Genomic DNA, 12,443 nt, shown 5'->3' on the forward strand with positions numbered 1-12,443 from the left:
AAGATTCATAAATAGTTGTATTTATGAAGTAAAGTCTATGTCCATATTATTCACTTGGAACAAACATCTGTATTTTAGGGTGATGATTTTCACCACTTAGTTAAAACTAACATTGATGACCCTTTAGACAACTTTATGAGTGTGATTTTTGTTGTTACTTTGAGCTCATGAAAATTAACTGTGTATTTTCTTTTTTGCCTGCTGTAAGCCTTATATTCAATTATGTATGTTCAAAAAATGTTAGTGACCATTTTGTGAGTTTGGTCTATGATATAACTATTTCAAAAATAAACCTACTGGAACTTACCTATCTCAATGAAAATTCTCTGCTTCCAAGACATTTCCTGGGGATTATGCATTTATTGCAACGATATAATCATTGCTGTTTTTTGTTGGGTTGTTTTTGTTTTGGGATTTTCCTCGAGCCTGTAGCATATTATTTGGAATATCTTCAGTGGTCACATATTCTTATCCCTTGAGGGTGCTTTGTGTTTTGGAAATGAGCAAATGGCTATTAAATGAAGGGAAAGATTGAGTTGATGTTATGATAAAAAAGTTAGATGTGACTGGAAGACTGTAATAGGACTTCAGCTCCTAGGTGGGCCTGAGATTGGTTCCAACTACAACGCCAAGAAAGAAGGTCTCCAACCTGGAGAAACAACCACACACCTGAAATAAGGGCTCCTGAGGGCTCCTTTGAAGAGACAGTGCTAAGCTTAACGGGTGGGTTCAGATATGCTTGTTTGAAAATTGGCCTCTTTTGTGTCTAAAGAAGGGAGTATCTGAAGAAAATTAAAATGGAGTGGGAAAAAAACTAGGTGAGGTTGCAATTGAAGTCCACCTTTTAAATGACTATAAGAAATAAAATTAACAGAGAAGAATTATTAGTTTATAAAATAGAATTATTTTTCTCTCAAAATAAGGATCCTGAAGGACTGTTAGGCAGCTATCAAATAATAGAATATATAAGGTAGCAATTAAGTCAAGTAGGCAGTTGTGTGTGTGTGTGTGTGTGTGTGTGTTGTGTATTTGTGTAGTATGTTATTTCTAGGATCTAAGTAAATCCTTCTCAATTAGTTTAGAATTTTCAGCAGTTTCTACATGCTTTGTCTTTCTAGTATCAAAAATTTATAGCTTAACACCTTCATTCTTCACTTGTTAGTCTTCTGGGGTGTATTTACCAATTTTCCTCCTCCTCTTCCTCTTCCTCCTCCTTTTCCTCCCCCTCCCCCCCTTCTTTTTTTCTTCTTCTTTTTTCTCCTTCTCCTCTTAATCCTCCTGCCTCCCACCCCTCCCCTCCTCCTCCTCCTCTTTCTTTTTCTTCTTCTTTCTTCTTCTCTCTTCTCTCTTCTGTCTTCTCCTTCTCCTTCTCCTTCTTCTTTCTTTCTTTTTTAGACAGAGTCTTGTTCTGTCATCCAGGCAGTGCAGTGGCACAATCATAGCTCGCTGCAGCATCAACCTCCTGGGCTCAAGTGATCCTCCCACCTCAGCCTCCTGAGTAGCTGGGACTATAGGCATATCCCACCATTGCCCAGCTATTTTTTTTTTTAATTTTTTGTAGAGATGGGGTCTCACGGTGTTGTCCAGGCTGTTTTCAAACTCCTGGACTCAACCGATCTTCCCACTTTGGTCTCCTAAAGTGTTGGGATTACAGGCATGAACCCCCATGCCCAGCTGTGTTTTCTTTGATATTATAATAGGTTGTACAAAATTTGGTTTGGGCCCTTTGAATAGTATTTTGAATTATTTCTTTAGAGTCTTTTTATTCTTGAAAAGATTCTAATTGATAAGGCAGTGTCTGGTTCAAAGAAGGTTCTTGCTGATATTGAGTGAAGGAATACATTTGGAAGTAGACCTTGAAGTAAATAGCTTTTGATTACAAAATATCTCTAAAGCTGTATGATTCCTTGCAGGGGCTGAGGCTGACTGGTGGTCCATTTGGTTCATAAGGTTTGGATAACATGTAGGAAATGAATATTTGGAGAACTGATGTTCCCTTTGTAGATATACAGTGGGGAAGACACAGCAGATTTTCTTTGTGAATCACCCACAGGAAATGTTGAGTTCTAGGTCAGCCTCCGACACTTGAGGCATTTGTAGGTTCCTCCTCACCCTCCCACCATGATCGGCATTAGTGCCAATCATGAGAGTGTTTTTTAAAAATAAAGAATTCATATTGTGATTACATATGACTACCTAGTATTTGCTACTGAGATCCTAAATGAATAGGATACATCCTTACTGAAACAAACTGTGTACAAACACAGGCCGTACTGGCAATGCACGCTCTTACGTTAAAGCTGTGACATTGGCAGGGTGTGGTTTGTGTAAAAAATTATGTGAAAAAGAAAAGTTTGTAATGACTGGGATATTTTAAGATATACAAGCAAAACAAAAGACTGATTTTCTTTTTGTGGAGCATCATGAAGAGGGGTATTTTGGAAGGAACAAAATCATATTATCATCATTGTAGTAATCAAAAGATTTACCCTAAATTTGCACTCCTGACGCTATTTTATTGCTCTGATCTTTAGTACTCCTATTATCACCCTCCGTAGTAGCTAACGTTGATACACAATTTTGTAGCATGGTCTGCATCTTTAAAACCGAAAGACCCAGCTCTAGGAAACCAGCCTCTCTCATGTCTTTGCACTTAGCCTTTGCAGCTGCCCTGACAGAATTTCCTCATGTATAAATAACCAACAGTATGCTTTTTCTGAATTAAGGCAAGGTTACTATTTAACACGGTTCCATGTGATCTGTGTTTAGATGATGCTGAACAGACTTTCATAAAAGGTCTCTGCCACAAACTATTTGTTGAAATCTTATAGGGCTGAAACCATGGCACTTAATGACTATCATATGCAACCTCAGTAAAATAATGTTTCTTTTTCTGCATTCAGTTCTCTTGCAACTGGCAAGTGAAGCCTTGCCAAATGACATGACCTTGGCTCTTGCTTATCTTCTTGCCTTACCACAGGTAAGTTTGCCTTACCAATGAAGAACTTAAAAATGATAAATGAAAAATGTATATTGTGAATTTTTATCGGTAAAATTGTTTATTGCATGTCGTTTCCTCCTCTTAGTTCTTAGGTAATAAAGGATCCTGGTCAGTATCTAGAGAGTCAGTTCTACAGTTAGCTTAAATGTCGATCTTTACATCCACTTTTACTGCATAGGATCTGCTTTGTAGTGCCTTATGATTTTTAATGTAGTTATTATTAAGTTGATCTTGAGCTTGAGTTGATATAATGGGAACTTTGGATGAAAAATCTGCAGGAATGACTAGAAATGTAATGGTTTATAATGATCTTCTTAATTTCCTTTCAGCTGAGTTAATTCTAACATGTTCCCTCCTAGGTGTTAGATGCTAACCAGTGCTTTGAAAAGCAGTCCCCCTCTGCATTATCTCTCCAACTGGCAGCGTATTACTATAGCCTCCAGATCTATGCCCGATTGGCTCCATGTTTCAGGGACAAGTGCCATCCTCTTTACAGAGTGAGTCTTCATGATTTCCGTCTTATTAATGAGCAGAGTTAAGCCTTTTCTAAAATGCTCAAAACACGTGTTTAATTTTTGGAGGAACTGATCATGTTTGTATCGAGAATGTATTCCAAGTGGCAGGCAACCCTTGGCTTTTCTGTATTCAACCAAGTTGCTTTTCCAGGCATCAGTAAGTGGAGTTTAATATTTATTGTGAATATTGATTCCTCCCTCTAACTTTTCTTTCATTTACTTAATTTTACTAAGTTCTTAGTTAGGAATGGCTAAAGTAGTAGGAAAGGCAAAATGGACAACTGTTTGTTTAATTGACTTTCTAAAAGGAAGATGGCTGTGCCTAACTTAGGAAAGTAGGCAATATAATTCTTTGAGCAATACTGCAGTCTATTTTTTTTAAGCCAGAGGTATGAGAGTAGTCAGTTGTACAGACAGAATGTTGAAACATATTATTCCTACTTGCCATAAGCCTCAGACAGCTTTTATGTAACTTTGTTGTTAATTTCCAAGTGAAAGCAGGTAAACATGGCCTCACATTACGTGTGTCTTCTTTTGTGGAGACAAAAGTATTGCAGATGCCACTGGAAAATCCTTCCAAGTACTTGTATAGACAGACCAGTTTTAATTATCAGCATTGCGAAATTATCTAATTTTTGTATTGGATCATTTTAAGAGTAGATAATTAAATTGATTAGACTTTATAATCCACTGTGTGCGTACATCCAAGGTTCAGATTTTATCGAGGCAAGAGTCCTCCTTTCCGAACCCCAAACAAATTCTAATACAACTTACATTTTTCCTGTTTTGCCTGATAGTAAATTACTTTATACCAAAATGAAAAGTCCCAAAGCATGTACTATTTTTGACTGGGTAAGTTAGGAGAAAATCGTTCAATTCTATCCCACCTTTCATATCTCGCCGTCACTCTTTCCAAACTCAGATAGTGCAGTCACTCTATAAGAAAGTCTGTTTAGCCAGGTGCGGTGGCTCATGCCTGTAATCCTGGCACTTTAGGAGGCTGAAGCAGGCAGATCATGGGGTCAGGAGATCAAGACCATCCTGGCTAACACGGTGAAAACCCGTTTCTTCTAAAAATACAAAAAAATTAGCCAGGCGTGGTGCGGGCGCCTGTAGTCCCAGCTGCTTGGGAGGCAGGAAAATAGCATGAACCCAGGAGGCAGAGCTTGCAGTGAGCCGAGATTGTGCCACTGTACTCTAGCCTGGGCAACAGAGTGAGACTCTGCCTCAAAAAAAAAAAAAAAAAAGTCTATTTAAGATTTCCACAATTAAAACTGGCAAAGAAATAAAGCAGAATACTAAAAGATAAGGGTTAAAGTAAAGATGTGTTTAACTTGGTTTCTGTGTTCTTATAGTTCTTCCACATTGTAGAAAGCTTACTCTATTTCCAGGTCTTATGTTTTATGTAAGGAAATAATTTCATGTGTCTGTCAAAGTTCTAGCTGCCTCAACCTTCCAAATCATATCTAAGAACTAGAATGATGTGAAAACCTTCCGTTTGTGGTGATAGATAGGCTTTCATCCATCAGTGTTTATTTACAACAAGACACGTGGAAAGGCCATCCATAACAGGTGACTCTCCCCTGACACCATCACTATTGGGTGTGTATTGGTTATGGGCATAGTTTTATTCTCATGTCAGCATTTGGACAAGAAACAGGAATGCTTTATTCTTTTAACCAGCTCACCTAAGGTGTTACTTTGTTTTGGGAATCGTGGTTTTTTTTCGTTCTTTGGTAGCTACTGCTGCTTTATACAGATGCTTATTTTATATAACTTTACTCTAGTAATTTTGTTTTGTTTTTTTTTACATCTCAGGTATGGTTTTATGTGAAAGAAGAAACATGCATTAATATGTGTTATAAATTAAGGGACTGAAGTGATTAAGTGGAAATTTGGCAAATTTGTTTTATTCTTATCTTTTCATTAGTGCTATGTGCGTACACAAGTATTAATAATTTCCTCTAAAACTCTAAGTACGTTGAAACACAATGAAGCTTTACTTCGACCAAATGCATATGATAAACTTGAATTTTCTCCCCCTAAAAGTCAGTTGAGTTATCAAATATATTTGACTGAGGTCTCTAAGTGGATGTCATTGAGGGATACCGGTGCTGAAATTAGATCTCACTCTTCCATTCCAACTATATCATTTATATTAAGGTCCTACTGTTTGCCTACCCCATGCTGTACCTTTCCTGAATATGTAAGATTGGAAGGCCACTATATTTGTCCATTTTCATACTGCTATAAAGAACTTCCCAGGCCAGGCACAATGGCTTATTCCTGTAATCACAGCACTTCGGGAGGCCGAGGCAGGTTGATCACTTGAGGTCAGGAGTTCGAGACCAGCCTGGCCAACATGGTGAAACCACGTCTCTACTAAAAATACAAAAATTAGCTGGGCATGGTGGTGGGCACCTGTAATCCCAACTAAGGGGGAGGCTGAGGCAGGAGAATCGCTTGAATCTGGGAGGCGGAGGTTGCAGTGAGCCGAGATTGCGCCATTGCATTCTAGCCTGGGTGACAAGACTGGAATTCCATCTCAAAAATAAATAAATAAATAAATAAAAAGAAAATAAAAAAATAAAATTCACTCGAGACTGAGTAATTTATAAAGGAAAGAGATTTAATTGACTCACAGTTCAGCGTGGCTGGGGAGGCCTCAGGAAACTTACAATCATGGAGGAAGGTGAGGGGGAATCAAGGCACCTTCTTCACAAAATGGCAGGAAAGAGAAATGCCAAGCAAAGCGGGAAGAGCCCCTTATAAAACCATCAGCTCTCATGAGAGCAGCTTGGGGTAAACCACCCTCATGATCCAGTTACCTCCACCTGGCCTCTCCCTTGACACATGGGGATTATGGGAGTTATAATTCAAGATGAAATTTGGGTGGGGACACAAAGCCTAACCATATCATTCTGCCTCTGGCCTCTCCCAAATCTCATGTCCCTTTCACATTTCAAGACCAGTCATGCCTTCCCAACAGTTCCCCAGAATCTTAATTCATTCCAGCATTAACCCAAAAGTCCAAGTCCAAAGGCTTATCTGAGACAAGGCAAGTCCCTTCTGCCTATGAGCCTGTAAAATCAAAAACAAGTTAGTTACTTCCTAGAAGTAACTATGCTCTGCTTCCCTTTTAAACATGAGTTCCAATTCCAAACCCTCTCTTTTTGTGAATGCATAAAACTGATTGCTTTTAAGAGCATCCAAGTCACCTTTTGAATGATTTGCTTCTTAGAAATTTCTTCCACCAGATACCCTAAATCATCTCTCTCAAGCAAAGTTCTACAGGTCTCTAGGGCAGGGGCAAAATGGCACCAGTCTCTTTGCTAAAGAATAGCAAGAGTCACCTTTGTCCCCAGCAAGTTCCTAATCTCCATCTGAGACGACCTCAACCTGGACTTCATGGTCCATATCGCTGTCAGCATTTTGGTCAATGTCATTCAACAAGTCTCTAGGAACTTCTAAACCCTTCCACATCTTTCTGTCTTCTTCTGAGCCCTCCAAACTGTTCCAACCTCTGCCTGTTGCCTAGTTCCAAAGTTGCTTTCACATTTTGGCTATCTTTATAGCAGCACCCTGCTTTCTGCAGTATTAATTTACTGTTTTAGTCTGTTTCTATACTGCTGTAAAGAACTAACTGAGACTGGAAAGAGTTTTAATTGACTCACAGTTCAGCATGGCTAGGGAGGCCTCAGGAAAATTTCAGTCATGACAGAAGGCAGAAGTGAAGCAAGGCAGTTTCTTCACAAGGCGGCAGGAAGGAGAAGTGCTGAACAAAGCAGGAAAATCCCCTTTATAGAACCACCAGATCTTGTGAGAACTCACCCATTACCACGAGAACGGCGTGGGGGAAACCGCCCTCATGATTCAATTATCTCCACCTGCTCTTTCCTTTGACACATAGGGATTATGGGGATTATAATTCAAGATGAGAGTTGGGTGGGGACACAAACCTAAGTATATCAGCCACTCCATCAGTCAGCTGTCAGTCATTAAGCATCCCTCATGTGCCACACCTGCTGTTGAGCCTTGGGGTTGGAAGATGACTATGGCATGGTGCCGGACCTCAAGACCTTGCCGCTTGCTCTAAATCCATATGAGACAGTTAAGTAAATGTGGATTAGATTGGCAGCAAACTAGAGAGCTGAAGATGGATGTGGGATAGACAACAAGTTACAGCTTTTAAGAAAGCCGAAAAACTGGCTGCACAGCCACATTTTGGGCTATAATCTTCAGTTTCATTTCTTTCATTAAAGTAGTTCTCTTGGAGGAAAGTTGTAGTACAACTTATATTTTTCTTGTTTTCCCTGATAGTAAATTACTTTATACCAAAATAAAAAGAAAAGTCCTAATGCATGTATTGTTTGTGACACAGATGAATTAGGAGAACACCGTTTCATTCCATCCCACCTTTCGTATCTGGCCATCACTCTTTCCAAATCCACATACTGCAGTCACTCTGCAGGAAACAACTAAAGCTTGCCGAGAAATAAAGCAAAATACTGAAGGATAAGGGTTCAAAGTGAAGGTGTGTTTATCTTGGTTTCTGCTTCTGTGTTCCTACAGTTCTTTCCACTTGGTGGAAAGTGTTTTATTTCCAGGTCTTATATTTTGTGTACCTTTTATCAATTCAGCGTTAGAGTACCTACTCTAAAGGACATAGAGCTTGGCATTGTAGTATAAAGAATACGTCTGGTTTTTTATTCCTGTCTGCCTCTTACCCCAATTTCTGTTTCTTCCATCCAGCTTCTATCAACCCACCATCTCTGCCCATTAACGCTCGTTCTTATTTCTATCACCATTTTTCTATTGTATTAGTCAGGGTTCTCTAGAGCGGCAGAAGGAATAGGATATAGCTATGTATGAAGGAGAGTTTATTAAGCAGTATTGACTCACACCACCCACAATGATGAATTCCCACAATAGGCAGTCTGCAAGCTGAGGAGCAAGGAAGCCAGTCCGAGTCCCAAAACCTTGAAAGAAGGCAATCCGACAGTACAGTCTTCAGTCTGCGGCTGAAAGCCCAAGAACCACTAGCAAACCAGTGATGTAAGTCCAAGAGTCCAAAAGCTGAAGACCTTGGAGCCTCATGTTCAAGGGCAGGAAGCATCCAGCACAGGACAAAGATGAAGGCTAGAAGACTTGGCCAGTTGGCTTCTTCCACCTTCTTCTGCCTGCTTTATTCTAGGCACACTGGCAGCTGATTAGACAGTGCTCACCCACACTGAGGGTGGGTCTGCCTCTCCCAGTCCGCTGATTCAAATGTTAATCTCCTTTGGCAACACCCTCACAGACAAAATCAGCAACAATACTTTGCATTCCTCAATCCAATCAAGTTGACACTTGATATTAACCATCACGTCTATCAAATTGTCTTTTCCTTTTAAAGTGTTCCTTGGAGCTGTCCTGCCCGCATGCTAGCTCTTGGCCTCTAATTCCTGGTTGTCACACTACCCACCCACCCTGTGGCATAGTTCCAGCTACCCACCACCATTCCCTTTCTGGGTGCAACAACATAGGGTAGCCGCTGTTCAGAGTCATTGCTTGAGGAAGCAGCATTAATCCTGTGGGAACAGAAGCCAGTAAAGTCCACGGGTCCCAGTGATGATGCCTGAACACCTGATTTCTAACCTTTCAGCTGGTCCAGACAGAAAGAGGTGCCCTCTGGTATCCTGAGATAGCACATGGGCATGAGTCAGCTAGTTCTCCAGGGGCTTCTTGGCAATCTCTGGAAAGCATCCGATTGTTGGTCTAAAAGGAAAAATGAAGAATTAGAGAGAATCCAGGATGTTTTTCCCATCAAGATGCAAAGGCTTTCTGAATGTCTTCTAGACAGACGGATGTGTCACCAGTGAGTGGGTGAGAGTTACCACCTTTCCATTTGTTTCCATCTCTCCACCTCATGTCCTCGCCTTAATTCAGTCTTCCATAGTTCTTCACCTACACGTCCTGCGACAGCCTCATGAACATCACCTTGTCTTCATGTTTTTACCTTTATATTTTCCCCTGAACAACTGCCCGAGTAGTCATTCTAAAATGGAGGTGTAGACATCCTCCTCTCCACCCAAAATCCTTCAGGATCTCCCATTGCCCCAGCATGTTCTGCACATCCCACAATCGGCCTCTGTTTTTCCAACTTCATCCTTCTGTGCTGCAGCCATACCAAAAACTCTGCCTTTAATGCTTTTTGCCACCATTTCTTTGCTTAGCTACTTGGTTCGGGTGTCACCTCTCTCAGGAACCTTTCTCCAGTCCTCCAAGCTGGGTTGGGTTCTCCCCTGTGTGCTTTTGTATTCCCCTGTACTTACCACTGTCAGAGCACATGCGTTCTATTGTTTTGAACGTAAATACTTTTCATCTTACTGGAAGAAGGTGGGATAAGCTGCCTTGCTGAGCCTTCTGGCTTTCATCTTTCTTCTGTGCTGGATGTGTTCTGTTCTTGGACATCAGATCTGGCGCTGTCTCCAGGAATTGAATTGGAGGACACCCAGTTCCTGTCTGTTCCCAAACTGATTGCTCACTTGGTGGGGAGAGACTCTCCCCACTTCTGGTCACAGACATCTTCTGCATTGATGATGGTTGTGGTGTGAGAGCAGAGGAGAACCCGGTGTGGGAGTTTTGTAAACAGCCGTCCTAAAGTACCTTTCACGTTCATTCTGCTGTTTGATCCTTTGAGCAACCTCATTTTGCAGAAAAGGAATCTTCTTTATAGAAGATACAACTCAGAAGTGTGGTTACTTCCTCAGGGTTACTCTGGTAGAAAGTGATATCCTGTCATGTAAAGCCCCGGATGCCAAGCTTTACCTGCTTTTTACTTGGACAGCGGCCGCTCAAGCTTTGTTTCCAAAGAAGCAGTGTCACTGTTTTTCAGACGTGAGTGATCTTGGCGGCACACAAACCTAACGGGTAATTCCCAGCAGGATATTTTCCTGTGCCGCTCCATGTCTACCAGGTAACATCCTGCATGTGACAGATAAGACCCTCAGTGAACTGGCTGGCTCTTGCTTACCCCTCCAGCCATGTTTCCTGGCACTGCTTCTTTTGAAGTTTATGTTCTGGCTGCTCAGAACTTAGCCTTCTCTGAATTTAACATCCTGTATTGTGCCTCTGTGTGCATGCGGATCGAGTTCCCCATCTGAAATACTTCTTCCTTCTCCCCTCTGTGGGCAGGCAAGTCTGAGCTCAGACGCACCTCCTCTGAAACTTACTTGGCCTCCTTCCATCTCTCTCTGTTCCTTGTGTGTGCACCCATGGAAGCAGTTCTTTTTAGGATGACAGTCGATACACATCTGTCTCCGCTCAGTGTGGCAACCTTATTTGAAGACAGGAATTCCCTTGCTCCCTGTATCCCCAGTCCTAGCCCACTGTAGTTATTCAGTGACTGTTGATTGGTATGTAGATGAGTTCAGGAGTCATGTCAAGTGCTGTGTGTCAGAACAGCTTGAGGTTTCAGGTTTGCAGTTGCGAGTTCTGACCCTTATGGATTTGCAGGAAATACCGGTAGACATGATAGTTGGATGTTGGATGTTTTAAGTATATAGGAGTTTTTCATTGACTGCCTAATGGCTCATTATTTGAGTGTTTTCAGCATCTTCCTCTGCATAAAACAGCACTGCTGAGTTTGGAATTAAATATGACAAACTCTAGATGAATCATCTTGGAAATTGAAATCAAAGTGGTTTCAATTTGTTGCCTACACATAATAACACCCAGTGAAGCTTAGCTATCACTCAGTTGTCAGTTCAACTTGTTTCTAATTCCACAGTCTTTTCACATTTTCTCTTCCCACCTCCTGGATATGCACTGCAGGAATGCTGGCTTAGGTAGATTACTAGCCTTGAATAAAAGTGTTGATAGAATTTGTGGGCTTATTTCCCATCCACAGCCTGTGCATCTTGAAGGGCATCACCGTCCTGAGCCAGCAGAGGCCCCCTGGAGCCCAGCAGCTCTCTCAGATGATCCATGGAGCTGCCTTCCTCACCTGCATTTTTCCTTTTAATTTTATATACTGATGGTTAGCAAATGGTCAGTCCGAGATAATTTTCTCTTCTAGCGTTTGTTCTAATTAACTCATTTTTATGTTTAAAAAATAATACACACGTGACCTAAAAACTCAATGTTGAAAATAGTATGTAATAAAAAGTCAGTGTTTCTCATTTGTATCCATCCAGAGATAGTTCATGGCTGTACATACTTATATAACTATATTTTAGACAGATGTAAGTCGGCTGTGCACATTGTTCTGTACTTGATTTTTTCCCCTCATATCTTACCTTTGTAATTATTGTAAATGTATTTTGAAGTGTGATCTTTGCAGCATTCTTTTAAAAAAGTGTTCAGAAGATAAAATCGGTTAAAAATGGAAGCATGTCCTTTAGTTTTATAGACTAGGGAAGCAAACTCAGCAGGGGATGAAATTCAGAACATTATGGTAGACTATTTCTAAAATGCGTTTTTTTAAGCTACTAATTGAAAATACTAAGTAGAAAATTATCTCAAGCAAAATAACAACCCTAAAGAGGAAACACACCACCTGTTTAAAACTTTCCAAATAATATTACCAAGAAATGTAGAGACTGTTAAACCAGAATGGATTTATTACCCCTACTAGTAAGCAGTAGATTAAGTCGTTGAGCATGTTGTTGTCATGAATATTTATGCATAGTTTGTTGTTACAGGGATTTGACCATATTCTTTAAAGAAATCATATTTATTCACCTTGCCAAGTTTTGAGGGAAAAATCAAGTAATTTAACTCTTCACAATTTCCTTTTTAAATTATGAATGGCTTTTTATGCTGTTAGTTTTTGCAGCCTGTGATCTTTTGCCATATCACTTTGAATACTGAATATGGAAGATTTTGAAGTGCCCAGAAAGCTCTTCATAAGCTTCTTAGAGACTAAAAGCTTTCATACCCATGCA

The 12,443-nt window shown here is 40.4% G+C and overlaps 1 protein-coding gene across 2 annotated transcripts in view; it reads left to right on the top strand.

The window, feature by feature from the left end:
* The window catches only part of NBAS (NBAS subunit of NRZ tethering complex), a 426,675-nt gene that overhangs the window by 289,670 nt on the left and 124,562 nt on the right, over positions 1-12,443 (top strand). For both annotated transcript variants that reach the window (XM_033176517.1, XM_033176518.1), the window contains 2 exons: positions 2,904-2,980; positions 3,361-3,498. In XM_033176517.1, coding sequence (XP_033032408.1) covers positions 2,904-2,980; positions 3,361-3,498 — 215 coding nt within the window. The remainder of the gene's footprint in view (positions 1-2,903; positions 2,981-3,360; positions 3,499-12,443) is intronic.

The sequence above is a fragment of the Trachypithecus francoisi genome, unplaced genomic scaffold (genome assembly GCF_009764315.1).
Source record: "Trachypithecus francoisi isolate TF-2019V2 unplaced genomic scaffold, Tfra_2.0 Lachesis_group17, whole genome shotgun sequence".
Classification (NCBI taxonomy): domain Eukaryota; kingdom Metazoa; phylum Chordata; class Mammalia; order Primates; family Cercopithecidae; genus Trachypithecus; species Trachypithecus francoisi.